Source organism: Sceloporus occidentalis, unplaced genomic scaffold (genome assembly GCF_023333645.1).
Source record: "Sceloporus occidentalis isolate IW3139 unplaced genomic scaffold, rSceOcc1.0.p SCAF_135, whole genome shotgun sequence".
Taxonomy (NCBI): domain Eukaryota; kingdom Metazoa; phylum Chordata; class Lepidosauria; order Squamata; family Phrynosomatidae; genus Sceloporus; species Sceloporus occidentalis.
This window is the reverse complement of record NW_028317115.1, coordinates 1,616,506-1,642,800: the sequence shown is the minus strand read 5'-3', so window position 1 is coordinate 1,642,800 and position 26,295 is coordinate 1,616,506. Positions and strand designations below refer to the sequence as shown.

Sequence of the window (26,295 nt, the reverse complement as noted above, 5' to 3'; positions counted from 1 at the left end):
CCATACAGCGAGGGATGGCTGGAAATCATGAGAGTCATTGTTTTATAACAACTTGTGAGGTTTCTGATTTGCAGCACTTCTGCAAAAAGGGGAGGGGGTGTGCCTGGAGGCCTGCGTCCCAGAGAAGCGGATGAAGAAAGAAGACCAAGAAGAGGCAAGAGAAGAAGCGGCGCTCCAGCAAAGGAGTCAGGGACACGAAAGCGGTTGGCGGAGAAGGGAGAGAGCAACTGACAGAGCGTGAGAGAGGCCTTTTCTTATGATCAGAGTCATCTTATAAATGGATCAATACAGTAATAGCTCACAACGTTTCGGTTTTACCACAAGCATATAGTACAGAAGGAAAGTTTTTTTTTTTAAAGAAGGAGAAAACAAGAGGTCAGTTAAGAGCCTCCCAGCAGAAGTGGTAAAGGTTACAATAAAGGCATTTAAAACAACCACATGGACTGATTAAGGTCTTAGGCTTTACATCAGGAAAAAGTGGCTACATCGGCCAAATGGTTCCTATTTGCCAGCAACTTCTAAGGTAAATGCCTAGAGGGTGTTCACCCTCCATGTATTTTCAAGGGGACCAAAAATACGGCTGCATTACGATGAGCATACTAAGTGCACAGGATGGCTGGAGTATCCCTTTAACCAACACAACCAAGGATAGCGGGCCTGAGACGTGGCAGAGCGTTCCTGTCTACTATTGGATAAAGGATAAAGCCACAGATCCGTGATACTTCAGGAACATGCCAAAAGAACACGGTTATTCGTCTGGTGGACTCTGCTAACTGGATTTGTGGAAAAAAGTCCACTAGGGGGCTCTCGTGTGTTCCATTCAAATGCAAAATAAAACAAAGAGAAAATATATATAGTGTAGGAGTAAAACAGTATGTTTTGCCCTGCGTGTTGCAGATTTCCCACTCACAGTGTATTGATGGAGTTCAGTGCGTCATAGAAAGGGCCTTGAGGTCCATGTGCCAGGATATAAACCGAGAAGACAAACCAGAAAAGGATCCAATAGTGTGTAAAGTATATGGCGCTAGATACGCAACAAGTAGAAATATACTTACACTAAAATAAGTGTCAAGATGCTCGTAATTTCTGGTGATAATCTGGTCGCGTCTGTATATCCTTCTGCTTTGAAGAGTCCAATGATGAGATACCGATGTGTGTGTGGTGTATAAAACCAACCACTATTCACATATAAGGTATATTAAAAGAAATATTTATTCTAAATTAGCAGCCAGCTGGATCCATATCCACTGCAGCTTTAAAAAGTATTTAAAATAACATAAAAGTGATAAAACATATAAAAGTACTGATAAAATAAAATTATATCATAAAAAGTCCTTGAAAAATCACTCAACGCGTTTCGCCGTGTAAGGCTTCATCAGGAGTAGTATTTTCTCTGAAGTGAAGGTCCTTTTAAATGTTTGTTTGGCGCCATCTACTTGTCTTCCGTGTTGTGGCGTCTGACGTCAGCTGGACAGTTACTTCCGGATCCAGTTCATTCATTGACATGCCGGGGTCGCTGCCTTTAGTGGAGCTTAGATCCCGATCGGAGGATTCGTTGAACCGTAGGATTAGAGGTAAGTATAAAAGCAATGTCATCGTATTGTTGTCTTTTATGTTGCAGGCTACTCCCGCAGAGAGAACATCTTAATCGGTGTTAGTACCGATGTATGCGGTTGTTACGGAGATCAAAGGGTGAAGGTATCGGGGCAGTGAAGCGGTGATGTTTGCCGAAAACGAGCAGTGAAACGGGGATACAAAGAGATATATATACAAACAAAAAAACGGGGATCTGTAGGAAACATACGAAACAGAAGATAAAGCATGGCCTGATGATAGGAGATGCCTGATGTATATGAAATGTGTTATGCTGATATATATACCAATACATAAATGAATGAATTAAAATGGATATATATGAATGAGCATCATGTGATTGTATGTGTGTATTGAATTAAATAAACTGAATCCATGAAGGGAAAAAGACTTTGAGGCTGGTTATTGTATATAAATTATTATATATAAAAATTAAAATTAGATAAAAAAATAAATAAATAAAATAAAAATATATATATTATTATATATGAGCTAAAATGTCAAGCTCCATATTTAATCCCCCACTTTTAAAGGTTTTTAATTTAAATATCCATTCTGTCTCCTTTTTGATGAGGTTCTCCGTTGTGTTGCCTCCCCTCCAATGTTTGGGCACCCAGTCTATGCCTATGATTTTAAATGTGTCCTGTGAAAAGAGAGGGCAAGCATTACAGTGTCTGGGGACACTGTGTTTGAGGTTTTTATTTCTGATGTTGCCCAGATGTTCTAAGGCTCTCTCCTTTAGGGGTCTGGTTGTCATTCCCACATACTGTAGGCCACAGCCACACTGGAGCAAGTATATAACATTTTTGGTGGAACAATTGATAAAATGTTTGATAGTGTATGTTAAACCAGTTATGTGTCCTGTAAAGTGTTCAGTCTTTCTGGGTAATGGACTACACATTTTGCAATGGCCGCATTTGTGGAAGCCATTAGGTTTGGCCCCTAAAAACGTACCTGAAGATATATTTGGCTTTGGTTTAGAGAGTACACTGGGGGCAAGCATGGTTTTTAGGGAGCCTGTTTTTCTAAAGATAATTTGTGGCTTGTCAGGTAGGACTGTCCCCAAAATTTCGTCATTTTTTAATACATGCCAATGTTTATTGAATATTCTTTTTATCTGGTTGGCATGGGTATTATATTTCGTGAAGAAGGAAAAGCTATAATCTCTTTTCAGATCGGATTTCTTGTTTTTGGGATCAAGAAAGTGTTCTCTATTTAGTCCCTGGACTTGTGATAGGCTGCTCTTTAAGGTTTCTATGGGATACTTTTTATCAATGAATTTTTTTGTTATTTCATCTGCTTTTTTCCTGAAATCGTCATCTTTTGAGCAGTTCCTTCTAATTCGTGTGAATTGGCCCTTAGGGATGTTGTTCAACCACTGTGGGTGGTGGCAGTTGGTATAGTGAATGTAGCCATTTCTGTCTGTGGGCTTCGTGTAGTTTCTAGATAAAATTTGGTTATTTTCTGTGAATAGTTCTACATCCAGAAATTCAATTTGGGTGGTCTGGATGTTGGAAGTGAATTTGAGATTATAGTTATTGTCATTTATATGTTTTATGAATCCTTGTAATCTGTCTTCTGTCCCTTTCCAGATAATTAGAATGTCGTCAATATATCTCCTCCAGAGCACCAGGTCTGCACCGTATGGATTGTTATTCCAAACTGATTGATCTTCCCATTCCGCTACAAATAAATTAGCATAGCTGGGTGCAAACCTGGTGCCCATTGCTGTGCCGCATAATTGTAAGTAAAATGTGTCCTCGAACCAAAAATAATTGTATTTGAGGATGTGTTCTATGCATTCAAGGATAAATGATTTTTGTCTGGGATCCATATCTCCATCCCTAGAAAGTATGTTGTTAATAGCCTCAATTCCTTGTGTGTGGTCTATGACCGTGTAGAGTGAGGAGACATCCATGGTGGCCCATAGCCACCCAGGGGACCACTGTATGTCTTTTAAAGTGTTTAGTAAATGTGTAGTATCTTTAAGGAAAGATGGAGTGTTGGGAACATATTTTTGTAAAAAATAATCTACGTATTCAGACGTATTGCAGGTGAGAGAATCCAAACCACTGATTATAGGTCTCCCAGGGGGTTCTTTAAGGTCCTTGTGTATCTTCGGTAGGAAGTAGAACACCGGGATTTTAGGATGTTCTGCCTTTAAGTAAGAATATTCTTTTTTGTTCAAAACTTCCAAATTTAGACCCTTCTCCAGTATGGCGTACAGTACAGCACTGAAATCTTTTGTTGGGTTTTGGTTAAGTATTTTGTATGTGGTGGTGTCCCCTAATATTCTATTGGCCTCTTTGATGTAATATGTTCTATCCATGACCACTATGGCCCCCCCTTTGTCTGCTTGTTTTACAACTATATCATGTCTTTCTTTGATGGTGCGTATAGCTAGTTGTTCCTCCTTACTTAGATTCAATGATTTGTGTTTGGGGTTTAGTTTTTCTATATCCTTCAAAATTAGATCAGTGAACACGCTTATGTGATCACTCTTTTCGTTGTATGGAAAAAATCGCGATCTAGGTTTAAGGTCTGTGTGTGTGATCTTGGTTGAAGTATGATTATTTATATTGTCTACAGGTTCAACCAGTGTTTCTATGGATTTTTCTGATTTGCAGAAAAATCTCTTAATGGTAAGTTTTCTGAGATATTTCTGCGTGTCTAAAAAAAGTTCAAACTGGTTGGGCCCTTTGGCCGGGGCAAATTTCAAACCTTTTCTGAGGAGACGAATCTCGTTTTGTTTTAGTTGTATCTGGGATATATTAATGATCCCCTCCTCCTCAGGTGTTAATATCTGCTTGTGTTCACTCTCCTTTCCTCTGCCCCTCTGACCTCTTGTTCTTTTTGGTACTTTGTTCTCTTCCATGGACTCTGCTCCAGGGGAATGTACCGATTTCTTAATTCTATCGCTTCCCTTCGTGGGGGGGTGTCCTTCCTTTTTGTGCCACCCTTTCGGGATGGCTCCCTGTCTAAAAAAGTCTGCTCTTGTTCAATATTTCTATTTATCCTATTAGAGGTGTCCTCTTGTGGTGGGGGTGCTGACGTGATAGGGGCGGGTTTGTGGTCCGTGTGTGGTGACCTGGGTCGTGAAGGTAAAAAGTGACCAGTATAGCTATATTCTTTCTGTGATCTAAGACGTGTAGATGAATTGGAATGTGTTCTTATGTGTTCCTGTCGGGTGTTCCTATTGTGAGGGTGGGTATAATTATGTATTGGTCTCCCCCGTTGGTGCCTATGGGGCAAATGGTGTTGATTTACTATCTTATTCCCTATACTGGTTTTTCTCACTTTTTTCACGCATATCTTTCTATTTCTCCACGAGACCCCCAGTTATAGTGGAATAGATACATTATAGTTAGATACTTTCATTACACAGAATTCAGATGATGGATTTTTTCCTCACATCAAGAGAAGAAAGAAATAGAAAATTAGATAATATTTTCTCACAAGAACACAAGGACACTATCCCAGACACTAGTCTCTTCATCAATCTAGAAAGACTTATGGAAAAAGAGATCAAAAGGTGGTGGGAAATCACGTTCATTGAGCAATATATTAAAAATAGAACTATACCTAGAGGCTTGAGGATACAAAAAACTCCAGCCTTTGGTCAGGATGACCAAGAGTTTATGCACAAATGGCACGACACGTTAGACGAGTGTTCTTACAAATTGATGGAACTTATTGTAACACAACAAAAAGAACAATTAAAATGTATAGAGCAAGACATACACACACTTGAAAACGATATAAGAACTAAAGTTGACCCAACCAATGTCAAGTCTCATAAAGCCAACATAGAAAGAAAACTCAATAAAATAGAAGAAGAGATTATTTATAACAAGAAGAGAAAGTTCTTCAGAGATAAGAACGACATGCTGAATGGAATTCACCCACCTAGGATCACGAATAATCAACACCATTTGCCCCATAGGCACCAACGGGGGAGACCAATACATAATTATACCCACCCTCACAATAGGAACACCCGACAGGAACACATAAGAACACATTCCAATTCATCTACACGTCTTAGATCACAGAAAGAATATAGCTATACTGGTCACTTTTTACCTTCACGACCCAGGTCACCACACACGGACCACAAACCCGCCCCTATCACGTCAGCACCCCCACCACAAGAGGACACCTCTAATAGGATAAATAGAAATATTGAACAAGAGCAGACTTTTTTAGACAGGGAGCCATCCCGAAAGGGTGGCACAAAAAGGAAGGACACCCCCCCACGAAGGGAAGCGATAGAATTAAGAAATCGGTACATTCCCCTGGAGCAGAGTCCATGGAAGAGAACAAAGTACCAAAAAGAACAAGAGGTCAGAGGGGCAGAGGAAAGGAGAGTGAACACAAGCAGATATTAACACCTGAGGAGGAGGGGATCATTAATATATCCCAGATACAACTAAAACAAAACGAGATTCGTCTCCTCAGAAAAGGTTTGAAATTTGCCCCGGCCAAAGGGCCCAACCAGTTTGAACTTTTTTTAGACACGCAGAAATATCTCAGAAAACTTACCATTAAGAGATTTTTCTGCAAATCAGAAAAATCCATAGAAACACTGGTTGAACCTGTAGACAATATAAATAATCATACTTCAACCAAGATCACACACACAGACCTTAAACCTAGATCGCGATTTTTTCCATACAACGAAAAGAGTGATCACATAAGCGTGTTCACTGATCTAATTTTGAAGGATATAGAAAAACTAAACCCCAAACACAAATCATTGAATCTAAGTAAGGAGGAACAACTAGCTATACGCACCATCAAAGAAAGACATGATATAGTTGTAAAACAAGCAGACAAAGGGGGGGCCATAGTGGTCATGGATAGAACATATTACATCAAAGAGGCCAATAGAATATTAGGGGACACCACCACATACAAAATACTTAACCAAAACCCAACAAAAGATTTCAGTGCTGTACTGTACGCCATACTGGAGAAGGGTCTAAATTTGGAAGTTTTGAACAAAAAAGAATATTCTTACTTAAAGGCAGAACATCCTAAAATCCCGGTGTTCTACTTCCTACCGAAGATACACAAGGACCTTAAAGAACCCCCTGGGAGACCTATAATCAGTGGTTTGGATTCTCTCACCTGCAATACGTCTGAATACGTAGATTATTTTTTACAAAAATATGTTCCCAACACTCCATCTTTCCTTAAAGATACTACACATTTACTAAACACTTTAAAAGACATACAGTGGTCCCCTGGGTGGCTATGGGCCATCATGGATGTCTCCTCACTCTACACGGTCATAGACCACACACAAGGAATTGAGGCTATTAACAACATACTTTCTAGGGATGGAGATATGGATCCCAGACAAAAATCATTTATCCTTGAATGCATAGAACACATCCTCAAATACAATTATTTTTGGTTCGAGGACACATTTTACTTACAATTATGCGGCACAGCAATGGGCACCAGGTTTGCACCCAGCTATGCTAATTTATTTGTAGCGGAATGGGAAGATCAATCAGCTTGGAATAACAATCCATACGGTGCAGACCTGGTGCTCTGGAGGAGATATATTGACGACATTCTAATTATCTGGAAAGGGACAGAAGACAGATTACAAGGATTCATAAAACATATAAATGACAATAACTATAATCTCAAATTCACTTCCAACATCCAGACCACCCAAATTGAATTTCTGGATGTAGAACTATTCACAGAAAATAACCAAATTTTATCTAGAAACTACACGAAGCCCACAGACAGAAATGGCTACATTCACTATACCAGCTGCCACCACCCACAGTGGTTGAACAACATCCCTAAGGGCCAATTCACACGAATTAGAAGGAACTGCTCAAAAGATGACGATTTCAGGAAAAAAGCAGATGAAATAACAAAAAAATTCATTGATAAAAAGTATCCCATAGAAACCTTAAAGAGCAGCCTATCACAAGTCCAGGGACTAAATAGAGAACACTTTCTTGATCCCAAAAACAAGAAATCCGATCTGAAAAGAGATTATAGCTTTTCCTTCTTCACGAAATATAATACCCATGCCAACCAGATAAAAAGAATATTCAATAAACATTGGCATGTATTAAAAAATGACGAAATTTTGGGGACAGTCCTACCTGACAAGCCACAAATTATCTTTAGAAAAACAGGCTCCCTAAAAACCATGCTTGCCCCCAGTGTACTCTCTAAACCAAAGCCAAATATATCTTCAGGTACGTTTTTAGGGGCCAAACCTAATGGCTTCCACAAATGCGGCCATTGCAAAATGTGTAGTCCATTACCCAGAAAGACTGAACACTTTACAGGACACATAACTGGTTTAACATACACTATCAAACATTTTATCAATTGTTCCACCAAAAATGTTATATACTTGCTCCAGTGTGGCTGTGGCCTACAGTATGTGGGAATGACAACCAGACCCCTAAAGGAGAGAGCCTTAGAACATCTGGGCAACATCAGAAATAAAAACCTCAAACACAGTGTCCCCAGACACTGTAATGCTTGCCCTCTCTTTTCACAGGACACATTTAAAATCATAGGCATAGGCTGGGTGCCCAAACATTGGAGGGGAGGCAACACAACGGAGAACCTCATCAAAAAGGAGACAGAATGGATATTTAAATTAAAAACCTTTAAAAGTGGGGGATTAAATATGGAGCTTGACATTTTAGCTCATATATAATAATATTTTTTTTTTTTTTTTTTTTTTTTTTATCTAATTTTAATTTTTATATATAATAATTTATATACAATAACCAGCCTCAAAGTCTTTTTCCCTTCATGGATTCAGTTTATTTAATTCAATACACACATACAATCACATGATGCTCATTCATATATATCCATTTTAATTCATTCATTTATGTATTGGTATATATATCAGCATAACACATTTCATATACATCAGGCATCTCCTATCATCAGGCCATGCTTTATCTTCTGTTTCGTATGTTTCCTACAGATCCCCGTTTTTTTGTTTGTATATATATCTCTTTGTATCCCCGTTTCACTGCTCGTTTTCGGCAAACATCACCGCTTCACTGCCCCGATACCTTCACCCTTTGATCTCCGTAACAACCGCATACATCGGTACTAACACCGATTAAGATGTTCTCTCTGCGGGAGTAGCCTGCAACATAAAAGACAACAATACGATGACATTGCTTTTATACTTACCTCTAATCCTACGGTTCAACGAATCCTCCGATCGGGATCTAAGCTCCACTAAAGGCAGCGACCCCGGCATGTCAATGAATGAACTGGATCCGGAAGTAACTGTCCAGCTGACGTCAGACGCCACAACACGGAAGACAAGTAGATGGCGCCAAACAAACATTTAAAAGGACCTTCACTTCAGAGAAAATACTACTCCTGATGAAGCCTTACACGGCGAAACGCGTTGAGTGATTTTTCAAGGACTTTTTATGATATAATTTTATTTTATCAGTACTTTTATATGTTTTATCACTTTTATGTTATTTTAAATACTTTTTAAAGCTGCAGTGGATATGGATCCAGCTGGCTGCTAATTTAGAATAAATATTTCTTTTAATATACCTTATATGTGAATAGTGGTTGGTTTTATACACCACACACACATCGGTATCTCATCATTGGACTCTTCAAAGCAGAAGGATATACAGACGCGACCAGATTATCACCAGAAATTACGAGCATCTTGACACTTATTTTAGTGTAAGTATATTTCTACTTATTTCTGCTCTGTGAGTTCTGCTTGGCTTTTGCAGTTGCATTTAGCTTGGACACACAAGCGAATCCTGAGCTGGGGCGAATCTCCTAAGTGACATCTCTAAGTGAGGAGTTACAAGCAAAGAAGGAGAGTATATTCATTACTATTGCAAGGGGGAGCACTGTGTTTGTTTGTGTTGTGTTCAGTGTAAAGTTTTGTTGAAAAAAGCAAAAAAAAAAAGGGTAAGGGCTATTTCAGGTGTGTTGCTAATTAAGTAACCTTCTCTGTGAGTTCTGCTTGGCTTTTGCAGTTGCATTTAGCTTGGACACACAAGCGAATCCTGAGCTGGGGTGAATCTCCTAAGTGACATCTCTAAGTGAGGAGTTACAAGCAAAGAAGGAGTTAAAAAGCAAGAAGGAGGGTAAAGTATAAATCCTTGTGATTGCATATAATATATTTATATATATTTTGCGCCTTACTGTCTGTTTTTGCCAGTTATTGGAGCTATCCCCATTGCCAAGATGTCCTCCATGTTTGACAATGCGGTCAGGTGTACATCTTGCTCAATGTATGCAATCCTTGAGCAGCGCTTCGAGGGTGCATATTGCTGTGCGAGATGTGTGCGGGTTGCTCATTTGGAAGCACAAATCCTGAGTCTAGAGGAGCAACTGGCAACACTGAGATCTATTGACAACTTGGAGAGGAGTCTGCTGCTCACTGAGCAAGCTCTCTCGCAGGTAGAGGTGGGGGAGGATAGTGGGATGGAGGTACAGGACAGTCAGGCAGCTAGCTGGGTTACAGTTAGAAGGCGGGGTAGGGGGAAAAGCGCCAGGGAGGCTAGTCCTGATCTAGCACACCCCAACAAGTTTGCCCGGTTGGCAGATGAGGGGGATGTTAGTTCAGAGTTAGCAGTACTGCAGCAAGTCACTGCCTCTGACCACCAGAGGGGTGTCTGCTCCAGTAAGGAGGGAAGGAGGAGCGCAGGGCAGGCCAGACAGGTGCTGGTAGTGGGGGACTCAATTATTAGGGGGACAGACAGGGCGATCTGTCACAAAGACCGGGATCGCCGAACAGTGTGTTGTCTGCCTGGCGCTCGAGTTCGGCACATCGCGGATCGGGTTGACAGATTACTGGGAGGGGCTGGAGAAGACCCAGCAGTCATGGTGCACATTGGCACCAATGACAAAGTGAGAGGGAGGCGGAGTGTCCTTAAAAATGATTTCAGGGACTTAGGTAGCAAGCTTAAGGCAAGGACCTCCAAGGTAGTATTTTCTGAAATATTACCTGTACCACGTGCCACACCAGAGAGGCAGCGGGAGATTAGGGAGCTAAACAAGTGGCTCAGAAGCTGGTGTAGGAAGGAGGGGTTTGGGTTCATGGAGAACTGGGCCGACTTCTCTGTCGGATACAGGCTCTACGGTAGGGACGGGCTGCACCTCAATGGGGAGGGTGCAGCTGTGCTTGGGGAGAAGATGGTCAGAAGGGTGGAGGAGTGTTTAAACTAGGGAAAGGGGGGGAGAGAAACTACAATATAGAAGGGGAAGATAGTGTAGATAGAGAGCTGGGGCTTATAAATGTACCTGGGGGTGGAGCAGAGGGAGGGGTTAGAATAGTTAATAGGGATAGGCTTCATAGGGAAAAAAACCATACACCTCTAAATTGTATGCTTACTAATGCCAGAAGTCTGACCAATAAAACTGACGAACTGGAGTTAATAATGTCTGAAGAAAATTATGACATAGTGGGTATAACAGAGACATGGTTGGATGATAGCTATGACTGGGCGGTTAACATACAGGGGTATAGTCTATTCAGGAAGGATCGGAAAAAACGAAAAGGGGGAGGAGTTTGCCTTTATGTAAAGTCCAGCCTAAAGGCCACACTGCGGGAGAATATATGTGAGGGAAATGATAATGTGGAGTCATTATGGGTAGAAATATATGGAAAGAAAAATAATAAAATACTGATCGGGGTTTGCTATAAGCCACCAAATATAATGGAAGCAGCAGAAGATCAATTATTAAAGCAAATAAACAAGGCAGCTAATCACAATGAGGTGGTTATTATGGGGGACTTTAACTATCCCGACATAAACTGGGAAACCGAGACCTGTGAATCTCATAAAGGAAACCGGTTTCTGACTATAAGTAAGGATAATTATCTGTCCCAAATGGTACAGGACCCGACCAGAGGGGGCGCCCTACTGGACTTAATATTAACCAACAGACCTGACAGAGTAACTAATGTGCAGGTCAGGGGACATCTAGGAAATAGTGATCACAATATGATGCATTATAACTTGTCCTTCAATAAGGGAACTCTTAGAGGAGCCACAAGAACCATGAACTTTAGGAAGGCAAAGTTTGATCAACTAAGAGAAGCCCTTAACACTGTAAATTGGGAAAATGTCCTCAAAAACAAGAGTACAGACGCTCAATGGGAGATTTTTAAGAATATCTTAAATTCTCACTGTGAAAGGTACATACCGTATGGGAATAAAAGAGTCAGGAACAAGAGAAAACCAATGTGGATAAATAAAAATGTAAAGGGGGCAATAAATGGCAAAAAAAAGGCATTTAAGCTACTAAAACAGGAAGGCAGTGAGGAAGCACTAAAAAGCTATCGGGAAAAAAATAAAATATGTAAAAATCAGATAAAAGCAGCAAAATTGGAGACAGAAAGACTCATTGCCAAAGAGAGTAAAACAAACCCCAAAATGTTCTTTAACTATATAAATAGTAAAAAGGTTAACAATGAAAGCGTTGGCCCCTTAAAAAGTAATGAGGGAGAAGTTATAGACGGGGATCAGGAAAAAGCTAATCTATTAAATATATTCTTCTCTGCTGTATTCACAGAGGAAAATGAAATGCCAGGTAATATACAGCAGGATGAGATAAATGCCCCAGTACATGTCGCCTGTCTAACCCAGGAAGAAGTGCAGTGCCGCCTAAAAAAAATCAAAATAGACAAATCACCAGGTCCAGATGGCATTCACCCCCGCGTTCTAAGGGAGTTAAGTAATGTAATAGACAGACCCCTATTTCTAATATTCAAGGACTCTATAGTGACAGGGTCTGTTCCCCAGGACTGGCGCATAGCAAATGTTGTGCCAATATTCAAAAAGGGGACAAAAAGTGACCCGGGGAATTATAGGCCTGTTAGTTTAACTTCTGTTGTGTGTAAACTGTTTGAGGGTTTCCTAAGAGATGCTATTTTGGAGTATCTCAATGAAAATAAGTGTATGACTCCATATCAGCATGGGTTTACAAGGGATCGGTCCTGTCAAACTAACCTGATCAGCTTTTATGAGGAGGTGAGCTCAAGACTGGATCGGGGTGAATCGCTGGATGTCGTATATCTTGATTTTTCCAAAGCATTTGATACGGTGCCACATAAAAGGCTCGTACATAAAATGAGAATGCTTGGGCTGGGGGAGAATGTGTGTATGTGGGTAAGTAACTGGCTCAGTGATAGGAAACAGAGGGTGGTTATTAATGGTACATACTCTGAGTGGGTGACTGTTGCTAGTGGGGTACCACAGGGGTCAGTTTTGGGTCCTATTCTTTTTAATATATTTATTAATGACCTTGTAGAGGGATTGCATAGTAAAGTATCAATCTTTGCAGACGATACTAAGCTCTGTAACGTGGTTAACACAATAGAGGACAGCGCACGATTACAAATGGATCTGCATAGGTTGGAGGCTTGGGCTGGGATGTGGCAGATGAGGTTCAACACAGATAAATGTAAGGTTATGCACATGGGGAAGAAAAATCCAGGCTGGGAATATGTATTAAATGGGAAAACACTGGGGACGACTGACATGGAAAAGGACTTAGGAGTTTTAGTTAACAGTAAATTTACCTGTAGCGACCAGTGTCAGGCAGCTGCTGCTAAGGCAAATAAAATCATGGGGTGCATCAAAAGGGGCATAGATGCCCACGACAAGGAAATAATTCTACCCCTGTACAAGTCACTAGTCAGACCACACATGGAATACTGTGTACAGTACTGGGCACCAGTGTACAAGAAAGATATAGTGGAGCTGGAGAGGGTTCAAAGACGGGCAACCAGAGTAATAAGGGGAATGGGAGGACTACAGTACCCAGAAAGATTATCAGAATTGGGGTTATTTAGTTTGGAAAAAAGACGGCTTAGGGGGGACTTAATAACTATGTATAAATATATAAGGGGACAGTACAGAGATCACTCCCAGGACCTATTTATACCCAGGACTGTATCTATAACAAGGGGACATCCTCTACGGCTGGAGGAAAGAAGGTTTCTACACCAGCACAGACGGGGGTTCTTTACAGTAAGAGCGGTGAGATTATGGAACTCTCTGCCAGAGGAAGTGGTGATGGTAAACTCAATAAAAGAGTTCAAAAGGAGCCTGGACGTGTTTCTTGAAAGCAATAATATTACAAGTTATGGATATTAGATTAATAGGGACAGAACGTTGATCCAGGGATTTATTCTGATTGCCATATTTGGAGTCGGGAAGGAATTTTCCCCCTGGTATGGGGCAATTGGCATCTGCTTCATAAGGGTTTTTTGCCTTCCTCTGGATCAACACAGTAGGGACACAATATGTATATAGGTTGAACTTGATGGACTTTGGTCTTTTTTCAACCTTATGAACTATGTTACTATGTTACTATGTTACTTGTTGCGTATCTAGCGCCATATACTTTACACACTATTGGATCCTTTTCTGGTTTGTCTTCTCGGTTTATATCCTGGCACATGGACCTCAAGGCCCTTTCTATGACGCACTGAACTCCATCAATACACTGTGAGTGGGAAATCTGCGACACGCAGGGCAAAACATACTGTTTTACTCCTACACTATATATATTTTCTCTTTGTTTTATTTTGCATTTGAATGGAACACACGAGCGCCCCCTAGTGGACTTTTTTCTGTATTGCTTCAACACCCGGAGAGTGTTGCTTAAGGGTTGCAGCTGTGGTTCCAGAGACACCAGGAAGCCATTAAGGTTGATTATTCCTACCATTTACTATCTTATTCCCTATACTGGTTTTTCTCACTTTTTTCACGCATAACTGGATTTGTGGTTAGTTATTATGCTTTAATTATACAGCGCCATGAAATGGATTATGCAGACACTAAGTCTTAGAAACAAAAAAATATGATCCTTTTTTTAATCAAGGTATTTATGAAATGATGTTTAACTTAGCTGGTGACAGATAGGTCAATGAGATTGAGAAAATTCCTACAATGCATCAACAGCATTACAACACAGTAGTAATACACATCGGCACAGTGCTGTCACAACTATCATACAATGTCATCACTTTCTAAAAGGGAACATGCTCCTTGCCACTTCCGGCAAGCTCTTATAGAACTGTCATTCTTCAAGGTTTAAGAGGAAGCAGCTGACCCCTGTAACATGCATTCTTTATGCAAGTCTCTTGCACGAAGGCTCATTGTCCGGTCTCTGTATACAGGACCAACATCTGTAACTGTTTAGTGGTTTACAGTGTAACGTTTATATCAGCCCCGCATCACGCTTCCCGTTGCGGTATTCAGTCACACGCACTTACTGTATTCATCTATGTGCATCAAGGGGTGAAAAAATATAGGATAGAAAGCTGCCGCCACTGCAGTGACAAAGCCACCGAAAATCAGCACTACTCTGGTGTTCCTAGACATGGTTATTACATGCACTGCCTGCCGTAGAGGGCAAACACGGCGTGATAACAAGGAAGTAGCTAGGAAGCCTCGTCGATGTAAGCTGCGTTCTGATAGGATGTTTCCCGCAGCGCTGATGAAAGCAGTCGCCTCGTTGGTTGAATCTCCACTTCCCAGGGAGGCCACCCCCTTAGCTACAGAGTGAAGTCACTAAAGCTTCTCGTTTGGCTCGGAGGCAGGAATGGCAGAATTCCCTGCTCTGGGGATTTATTTATATAAATGTAATGAACTGGAATCCTTGAATACGTATATAATTAGTGGGAGAGATGCAAATGTGGAATATTATGGTTATTTCTGGTAGACTTTTAACGTCCAATGCGATTTCACAAGAGCACACTATGCGGAAATTACATAGTTGCATAATAGGGAATTCCCTGTTTTCTAGGACAGTAATGAGCTTGATTTATATTTTTAGTTGTGAACTGGCCAAGCTTTTAACCATCAGATGGCCCGGGCACCCCTTGAAAAGTAACTGGCATCAGTACTAGAGATAATGAGGTGGCCCTGGCTCTTGAAGGCTTGAAAAATAATATAAGTATTTATTATGACCCTTATACAATATTACCACAATGCATAAGCCATACAGCGAGGGATGGCTGGAAATCATGAGAGTCATTGTTTTATAACAACTTGTGAGGTTTCTGATTTGCAGCACTTCTGCAAAAAGGGGAGGGGGTGTGCCTGGAGGCCTGCGTCCCAGAGAAGCGGATGAAGAAAGAAGACCAAGAAGAGGCAAGAGAAGAAGCGGCGCTCCAGCAAAGGAGTCAGGGACACGAAAGCGGTTGGCGGAGAAGGGAGAGAGCAACTGACAGAGCGTGAGAGAGGCCTTTTCTTATGATCAGAGTCATCTTATAAATGGATCAATACAGTAATAGCTCACAACGTTTCGGTTTTACCACAAGCATATAGTACAGAAGGAAAGTTTTTTTTTTTTAAAGAAGGAGAAAACAAGAGGTCAGTTAAGAGCCTCCCAGCAGAAGTGGTAAAGGTTACAATAAAGGCATTTAAAACAACCACATGGACTGATTAAGGTCTTAGGCTTTACATCAGGAAAAAGTGGCTACATCGGCCAAATGGTTCCTATTTGCCAGCAACTTCTAAGGTAAATGCCTAGAGGGTGTTCACCCTCCATGTATTTTCAAGGGGACCAAAAATACGGCTGCATTACGATGAGCATACTAAGTGCACAGGATGGCTGGAGTATCCCTTTAACCAACACAACCAAGGATAGCGGGCCTGAGACGTGGCAGAGCGTTCCTGTCTACTATTGGATAAAGGATAAAGCCACAGATCCGTGATACTTCAGGAACATGCCAAAAGAACACGGTTATTCGTCTGGTGGACTCTGCTAACTGGATTTGTGGTTAGTTATTATGCTTTAATTATACAGCGCCATGAAATGGATTATGCAGACACTAAGTCTTAGAAACAAAAAAATATGATCCTTTTTTTAATCAAGGTATTTATGAAATGATGTTTAACTTAGCTGGTGACAGATAGGTCAATGAGATTGAGAAAATTCCTACAATGCATCAACAGCATTACAACACAGTAGTAATACACATCGGCACAGTGCTGTCACAACTATCATACAATGTCATCACTTTCTAAAAGGGAACATGCTCCTTGCCACTTCCGGCAAGCTCTTATAGAACTGTCATTCTTCAAGGTTTAAGAGGAAGCAGCTGACCCCTGTAACATGCATTCTTTATGCAAGTCTCTTGCACGAAGGCTCATTGTCCGGTCTCTGTATACAGGACCAACATCTGTAACTGTTTAGTGGTTTACAGTGTAACGTTTATATCAGCCCCGCATCACGCTTCCCGTTGCGGTATTCAGTCACACGCACTTACTGTATTCATCTATGTGCATCAAGGGGTGAAAAAATATAGGATAGAAAGCTGCCGCCACTGCAGTGACAAAGCCACCGAAAATCAGCACTACTCTGGTGTTCCTAGACATGGTTATTACATGCACTGCCTGCCGTAGAGGGCAAACACGGCGTGATAACAAGGAAGTAGCTAGGAAGCCTCGTCGATGTAAGCTGCGTTCTGATAGGATGTTTCCCGCAGCGCTGATGAAAGCAGTCGCCTCGTTGGTTGAATCTCCACTTCCCAGGGAGGCCACCCCCTTAGCTACAGAGTGAAGTCACTAAAGCTTCTCGTTTGGCTCGGAGGCAGGAATGGCAGAATTCCCTGCTCTGGGGATTTATTTATATAAATGTAATGAACTGGAATCCTTGAATACGTATATAATTAGTGGGAGAGATGCAAATGTGGAATATTATGGTTATTTCTGGTAGACTTTTAACGTCCAATGCGATTTCACAAGAGCACACTATGCGGAAATTACATAGTTGCATAATAGGGAATTCCCTGTTTTCTAGGACAGTAATGAGCTTGATTTATATTTTTAGTTGTGAACTGGCCAAGCTTTTAACCATCAGATGGCCCGGGCACCCCTTGAAAAGTAACTGGCATCAGTACTAGAGATAATGAGGTGGCCCTGGCTCTTGAAGGCTTGAAAAATAATATAAGTATTTATTATGACCCTTATACAATATTACCACAATGCATAAGCCATACAGCGAGGGATGGCTGGAAATCATGAGAGTCATTGTTTTATAACAACTTGTGAGGTTTCTGATTTGCAGCACTTCTGCAAAAAGGGGAGGGGGTGTGCCTGGAGGCCTGCGTCCCAGAGAAGCGGATGAAGAAAGAAGACCAAGAAGAGGCAAGAGAAGAAGCGGCGCTCCAGCAAAGGAGTCAGGGACACGAAAGCGGTTGGCGGAGAAGGGAGAGAGGCCTTTTCTTATGATCAGAGTCATCTTATAAATGGATCAATACAGTAATAGCTCACAACGTTTCGGTTTTACCACAAGCATATAGTACAGAAGGAAAGTTTTTTTTTTTAAAGAAGGAGAAAACAAGAGGTCAGTTAAGAGCCTCCCAGCAGAAGTGGTAAAGGTTACAATAAAGGCATTTAAAACAACCACATGGACTGATTAAGGTCTTAGGCTTTACATCAGGAAAAAGTGGCTACATCGGCCAAATGGTTCCTATTTGCCAGCAACTTCTAAGGTAAATGCCTAGAGGGTGTTCACCCTCCATGTATTTTCAAGGGGACCAAAAATACGGCTGCATTACGATGAGCATACTAAGTGCACAGGATGGCTGGAGTATCCCTTTAACCAACACAACCAAGGATAGCGGGCCTGAGACGTGGCAGAGCGTTCCTGTCTACTATTGGATAAAGGATAAAGCCACAGATCCGTGATACTTCAGGAACATGCCAAAAGAACACGGTTATTCGTCTGGTGGACTCTGCTAACTGGATTTGTGGTTAGTTATTATGCTTTAATTATACAGCGCCATGAAATGGATTATGCAGACACTAAGTCTTAGAAACAAAAAAATATGATCCTTTTTTTAATCAAGGTATTTATGAAATGATGTTTAACTTAGCTGGTGACAGATAGGTCAATGAGATTGAGAAAATTCCTACAATGCATCAACAGCATTACAACACAGTAGTAATACACATCGGCACAGTGCTGTCACAACTATCATACAATGTCATCACTTTCTAAAAGGGAACATGCTCCTTGCCACTTCCGGCAAGCTCTTATAGAACTGTCATTCTTCAAGGTTTAAGAGGAAGCAGCTGACCCCTGTAACATGCATTCTTTATGCAAGTCTCTTGCACGAAGGCTCATTGTCCGGTCTCTGTATACAGGACCAACATCTGTAACTGTTTAGTGGTTTACAGTGTAACGTTTATATCAGCCCCGCATCACGCTTCCCGTTGCGGTATTCAGTCACACGCACTTACTGTATTCATCTATGTGCATCAAGGGGTGAAAAAATATAGGATAGAAAGCTGCCGCCACTGCAGTGACAAAGCCACCGAAAATCAGCACTACTCTGGTGTTCCTAGACATGGTTATTACATGCACTGCCTGCCGTAGAGGGCAAACACGGCGTGATAACAAGGAAGTAGCTAGGAAGCCTCGTCGATGTAAGCTGCGTTCTGATAGGATGTTTCCCGCAGCGCTGATGAAAGCAGTCGCCTCGTTGGTTGAATCTCCACTTCCCAGGGAGGCCACCCCCTTAGCTACAGAGTGAAGTCACTAAAGCTTCTCGTTTGGCTCGGAGGCAGGAATGGCAGAATTCCCTGCTCTGGGGATTTATTTATATAAATGTAATGAACTGGAATCCTTGAATACGTATATAATTAGTGGGAGAGATGCAAATGTGGAATATTATGGTTATTTCTGGTAGACTTTTAACGTCCAATGCGATTTCACAAGAGCACACTATGCGGAAATTACATAGTTGCATAATAGGGAATTCCCTGTTTTCTAGGACAGTAATGAGCTTGATTTATATTTTTAGTTGTGAACTGGCCAAGCTTTTAACCATCAGATGGCCCGGGCACCCCTTGAAAAGTAACTGGCATCAGTACTAGAGATAATGAGGTGGCCCTGGCTCTTGAAGGCTTGAAAAATAATATAAGTATTTATTATGACCCTTATACAATATTACCACAATGCATAAGCCATACAGCGAGGGATGGCTGGAAATCATGAGAGTCATTGTTTTATAACAACTTGTGAGGTTTCTGATTTGCAGCACTTCTGCAAAAAGGGGAGGGGGTGTGCCTGGAGGCCTGCGTCCCAGAGAAGCGGATGAAGAAAGAAGACCAAGAAGAGGCAAGAGAAGAAGCGGCGCTCCAGCAAAGGAGTCAGGGACACGAAAGCGGTTGGCGGAGAAGGGAGAGAGCAACTGACAGAGCGTGAGAGAGGCCTTTTCTTATGATCAGAGTCATCTTATAAATGGATCAATACAGTAATAGCTCACAACGTTTCGGTTTTACCACAAGCATATAGTACAGAAGGAAAGTTTTTTTTTTTAAAGAAGGAGAAAACAAGAGGTCAGTTAAGAGCCTCCCAGCAGAAGTGGTAAAGGTTACAATAAAGGCATTTAAAACAACCACATGGACTGATTAAGGTCTTAGGCTTTACATCAGGAAAAAGTGGCTACATCGGCCAAATGGTTCCTATTTGCCAGCAACTTCTAAGGTAAATGCCTAGAGGGTGTTCACCCTCCATGTATTTTCAAGGGGACCAAAAATACGGCTGCATTACGATGAGCATACTAAGTGCACAGGATGGCTGGAGTATCCCTTTAACCAACACAACCAAGGATAGCGGGCCTGAGACGTGGCAGAGCGTTCCTGTCTACTATTGGATAAAGGATAAAGCCACAGATCCGTGATACTTCAGGAACATGCCAAAAGAACACGGTTATTCGTCTGGTGGACTCTGCTAACTGGATTTGTGGTTAGTTATTATGCTTTAATTATACAGCGCCATGAAATGGATTATGCAGACACTAAGTCTTAGAAACAAAAAAATATGATCCTTTTTTTAATCAAGGTATTTATGAAATGATGTTTAACTTAGCTGGTGACAGATAGGTCAATGAGATTGAGAAAATTCCTACAATGCATCAACAGCATTACAACACAGTAGTAATACACATCGGCACAGTGCTGTCACAACTATCATACAATGTCATCACTTTCTAACAGGGAACATGCTCCTTGCCACTTCCGGCAAGCTCTTATAGAACTGTCATTCTTCAAGGTTTAAGAGGAAGCAGCTGACCCCTGTAACATGCATTCTTTATGCAAGTCTCTTGCACGAAGGCTCATTGTCCGGTCTCTGTATACAGGACCAACATCTGTAACTGTTTAGTGGTTTACAGTGTAACGTTTATATCAGCCCCGCATCACGCTTCCCGTTGCGGTATTCAGTCACACGCACTTACTGTATTCATCTATGTGCATCAAGGGGTGAAAAAATATAGGATAGAAAGCTGCCGCCACTGCAGTGACAAAGCCACCGAAAATCAGCACTACTCTGGTGTTCCTAGACATGGTTATTACATGCACTGCCTGCCGTAGAGGGCAAACACGGCGTGATAACAAGGAAGTAGCTAGGAAGCCTCGTCGATGTAAGCTGCGTTCTGATAGGATGTTTCCCGCAGCGCTGATGAAAGCAGTCGCCTCGTTGGTTGAATCTCCACTTCCCAGGGAGGCCACCCCCTTAGCTACAGAGTGAAGTCACTAAAGCTTCTCGTTTGGCTCGGAGGCAGGAATGGCAGAATTCCCTGCTCTGGGGATTTATTTATATAAATGTAATGAACTGGAATCCTTGAATACGTATATAATTAGTGGGAGAGATGCAAATGTGGAATATTATGGTTATTTCTGGTAGACTTTTAACGTCCAATGCGATTTCACAAGAGCACACTATGCGGAAATTACATAGTTGCATAATAGGGAATTCCCTGTTTTCTAGGACAGTAATGAGCTTGATTTATATTTTTAGTTGTGAACTGGCCAAGCTTTTAACCATCAGATGGCCCGGGCACCCCTTGAAAAGTAACTGGCATCAGTACTAGAGATAATGAGGTGGCCCTGGCTCTTGAAGGCTTGAAAAATAATATAAGTATTTATTATGACCCTTATACAATATTACCACAATGCATAAGCCATACAGCGAGGGATGGCTGGAAATCATGAGAGTCATTGTTTTATAACAACTTGTGAGGTTTCTGATTTGCAGCACTTCTGCAAAAAGGGGAGGGGGTGTGCCTGGAGGCCTGCGTCCCAGAGAAGCGGATGAAGAAAGAAGACCAAGAAGAGGCAAGAGAAGAAGCGGCGCTCCAGCAAAGGAGTCAGGGACACGAAAGCGGTTGGCGGAGAAGGGAGAGAGCAACTGACAGAGCGTGAGAGAGGCCTTTTCTTATGATCAGAGTCATCTTATAAATGGATCAATACAGTAATAGCTCACAACGTTTCGGTTTTACCACAAGCATATAGTACAGAAGGAAAGTTTTTTTTTTTAAAGAAGGAGAAAACAAGAGGTCAGTTAAGAGCCTCCCAGCAGAAGTGGTAAAGGTTACAATAAAGGTATTTAAAACAACCACATGGACTGATTAAGGTCTTAGGCTTTACATCAGGAAAAAGTGGCTACATCGGCCAAATGGTTCCTATTTGCCAGCAACTTCTAAGGTAAATGCCTAGAGGGTGTTCACCCTCCATGTATTTTCAAGGGGACCAAAAATACGGCTGCATTACGATGAGCATACTAAGTGCACAGGATGGCTGGAGTATCCCTTTAACCAACACAACCAAGGATAGCGGGCCTGAGACGTGGCAGAGCGTTCCTGTCTACTATTGGATAAAGGATAAAGCCACAGATCCGTGATACTTCAGGAACATGCCAAAAGAACACGGTTATTCGTCTGGTGGACTCTGCTAACTGGATTTGTGGTTAGTTATTATGCTTTAATTATACAGCGCCATGAAATGGATTATGCAGACACTAAGTCTTAGAAACAAAAAAATATGATCCTTTTTTTAATCAAGGTATTTATGAAATGATGTTTAACTTAGCTGGTGACAGATAGGTCAATGAGATTGAGAAAATTCCTACAATGCATCAACAGCATTACAACACAGTAGTAATACACATCGGCACAGTGCTGTCACAACTATCATACAATGTCATCACTTTCTAACAGGGAACATGCTCCTTGCCACTTCCGGCAAGCTCTTATAGAACTGTCATTCTTCAAGGTTTAAGAGGAAGCAGCTGACCCCTGTAACATGCGTTCTTTATGCAAGTCTCTTGCACGAAGGCTCATTGTCCGGTCTCTGTATACAGGACCAACATCTGTAACTGTTTAGTGGTTTACAGTGTAACGTTTATATCAGCCCCGCATCACGCTTCCCGTTGCGGTATTCAGTCACACGCACTTACTGTATTCATCTATGTGCATCAAGGGGTGAAAAAATATAGGATAGAAAGCTGCCGCCACTGCAGTGACAAAGCCACCGAAAATCAGCACTACTCTGGTGTTCCTAGACATGGTTATTACATGCACTGCCTGCCGTAGAGGGCAAACACGGCGTGATAACAAGGAAGTAGCTAGGAAGCCTCGTCGATGTAAGCTGCGTTCTGATAGGATGTTTCCCGCAGCGCTGATGAAAGCAGTCGCCTCGTTGGTTGAATCTCCACTTCCCAGGGAGGCCACCCCCTTAGCTACAGAGTGAAGTCACTAAAGCTTCTCGTTTGGCTCGGAGGCAGGAATGGCAGAATTCCCTGCTCTGGGGATTTATTTATATAAATGTAATGAACTGGAATCCTTGAATACGTATATAATTAGTGGGAGAGATGCAAATGTGGAATATTATGGTTATTTCTGGTAGACTTTTAACGTCCAATGCGATTTCACAAGAGCACACTATGCGGAAATTACATAGTTGCATAATAGGGAATTCCCTGTTTTCTAGGACAGTAATGAGCTTGATTTATATTTTTAGTTGTGAACTGGCCAAGCTTTTAACCATCAGATGGCCCGGGCACCCCTTGAAAAGTAACTGGCATCAGTACTAGAGATAATGAGGTGGCCCTGGCTCTTGAAGGCTTGAAAAATAATATAAGTATTTATTATGACCCTTATACAATATTACCACAATGCATAAGCCATACAGCGAGGGATGGCTGGAAATCATGAGAGTCATTGTTTTATAACAACTTGTGAGGTTTCTGATTTGCAGCACTTCTGCAAAAAGGGGAGGGGGTGTGCCTGGAGGCCTGCGTCCCAGAGAAGCGGATGAAGAAAGAAGACCAAGAAGAGGCAAGAGAAGAAGCGGCGCTCCAGCAAAGGAGTCAGGGACACGAAAGCGGTTGGCGGAGAAGGGAGAGAGCAACTGACAGAGCGTGAGAGAGGCCTTTTCTTATGATCAGAGTCATCTTATAAATGGATCAATACAGTAATAGCTCACAACGTTTCGGTTTTACCACAAGCATATAGTACAGAAGGAAAGTTTTTTTTTTTAAAGAAGGAGAAAACAAGAGGTCAGTTAAGAGCCTCCCAGCAGAAGTGGTAAAGGTTACAATAAAGGCATTTAAAACAACCACATGGACTGATTAAGGTCTTAGGCTTTACATCAGGAAAAAGTGGCTACATCGGCCAAATGGTTCCTATTTGCCAGCAACTTCTAAGGTAAATGCCTAGAGGGTGTTCACCCTCCATGTATTTTCAAGGGGACCAAAAATACGGCTGCATTACGATGAGCATACTAAGTGCACAGGATGGCTGGAGTATCCCTTTAACCAACACAACCAAGGATAGCGGGCCTGAGACGTGGCAGAGCGTTCCTGTCTACTATTGGATAAAGGATAAAGCCACAGATCCGTGATACTTCAGGAACATGCCAAAAGAACACGGTTATTCGTCTGGTGGACTCTGCTAACTGGATTTGTGGTTAGTTATTATGCTTTAATTATACAGCGCCATGAAATGGATTATGCAGACACTAAGTCTTAGAAACAAAAAAATATGATCCTTTTTTTAATCAAGGTATTTATGAAATGATGTTTAACTTAGCTGGTGACAGATAGGTCAATGAGATTGAGAAAATTCCTACAATGCATCAACAGCATTACAACACAGTAGTAATACACATCGGCACAGTGCTGTCACAACTATCATACAATGTCATCACTTTCTAACAGGGAACATGCTCCTTGCCACTTCCGGCAAGCTCTTATAGAACTGTCATTCTTCAAGGTTTAAGAGGAAGCAGCTGACCCCTGTAACATGCATTCTTTATGCAAGTCTCTTGCACGAAGGCTCATTGTCCGGTCTCTGTATACAGGACCAACATCTGTAACTGTTTAGTGGTTTACAGTGTAACGTTTATATCAGCCCCGCATCACGCTTCCCGTTGCGGTATTCAGTCACACGCACTTACTGTATTCATCTATGTGCATCAAGGGGTGAAAAAATATAGGATAGAAAGCTGCCGCCACTGCAGTGACAAAGCCACCGAAAATCAGCACTACTCTGGTGTTCCTAGACATGGTTATTACATGCACTGCCTGCCGTAGAGGGCAAACACGGCGTGATAACAAGGAAGTAGCTAGGAAGCCTCGTCGATGTAAGCTGCGTTCTGATAGGATGTTTCCCGCAGCGCTGATGAAAGCAGTCGCCTCGTTGGTTGAATCTCCACTTCCCAGGGAGGCCACCCCCTTAGCTACAGAGTGAAGTCACTAAAGCTTCTCGTTTGGCTCGGAGGCAGGAATGGCAGAATTCCCTGCTCTGGGGATTTATTTATATAAATGTAATGAACTGGAATCCTTGAATACGTATATAATTAGTGGGAGAGATGCAAATGTGGAATATTATGGTTATTTCTGGTAGACTTTTAACGTCCAATGCGATTTCACAAGAGCACACTATGCGGAAATTACATAGTTGCATAATAGGGAATTCCCTGTTTTCTAGGACAGTAATGAGCTTGATTTATATTTTTAGTTGTGAACTGGCCAAGCTTTTAACCATCAGATGGCCCGGGCACCCCTTGAAAAGTAACTGGCATCAGTACTAGAGATAATGAGGTGGCCCTGGCTCTTGAAGGCTTGAAAAATAATATAATCCCAGAGACCATACTTTACACTTTTATGTTCATGTACCTGGGCATATATGGCTGAAGCGGTTGATTGGGTGTGTATGGAGCGATATTGGGCAGTGGCCTACTGGGCATTTTCCAGATGGCCAGTGTGGGCCTGACAGTCCCTAGCAGACCCTTCACAATAAAAACATGGATACTCTCACTAAAACCTACATGCTGATGATTTATATTGAGATCTACTTGGTCACCGAATAGGAGTCGAGTTTGTATTTGGTAAAAACTCAGTGCTAAGTCTATTCCGCTGACCGGCAGCCTTTGACGTGCCCCCTGCTAAATCTCCCACTATACCACAAACCATGAAAGATGAATGTCTTCCTGTGGCAGCATTAAACCTCCGCCTGCTCCTCTGAATTAATATGGGTTGTCTGGCATGCTCTGCTTTTCCTTCAATCCAAGTTATGTGCATGAATTGTCAAAGTCTGGTTGACAATGATGGGAGTTTTAGTTTGGCAACCGGATAGTGTTTATTTTGAAATTCATGTTGGAATAGAAAAGTTGTTCCAACAAAGTTAGCATAGCATTGTCCATAATTTCTTGGTATACTGTAGGGGACTTACTAAGACATTTTGGACAATGCTATGCTTCCAGCTTTGTGAGAACAGTTTGGGGAAGGCCCTATTCCAGCATCATTGTGCCCCAGTGCACAAAGCAAGGTCCATGAAGACAAGGTTGGATGAGTTTGTTGTTGAAGAGCTTGACCGCCCCCACAGAGCCCTGACCTCAACCC

General features: G+C 41.7%; 1 protein-coding gene across 1 annotated transcript in view; it reads left to right on the top strand.

Moving 5' to 3' along the window:
• The first annotated feature begins 1,504 nt into the window (after positions 1-1,504).
• Positions 1,505-26,295, top strand: part of LOC149281335 (protein sel-1 homolog 3-like) — a 61,765-nt gene continuing 36,974 nt past the window's right edge. The window contains exons 1-2 of the mRNA XM_089499438.1: positions 1,505-1,574; positions 1,622-1,698. Of these exons, the coding sequence (XP_089355564.1) occupies positions 1,505-1,574; positions 1,622-1,698 (147 nt within the window). The remainder of the gene's footprint in view (positions 1,575-1,621; positions 1,699-26,295) is intronic.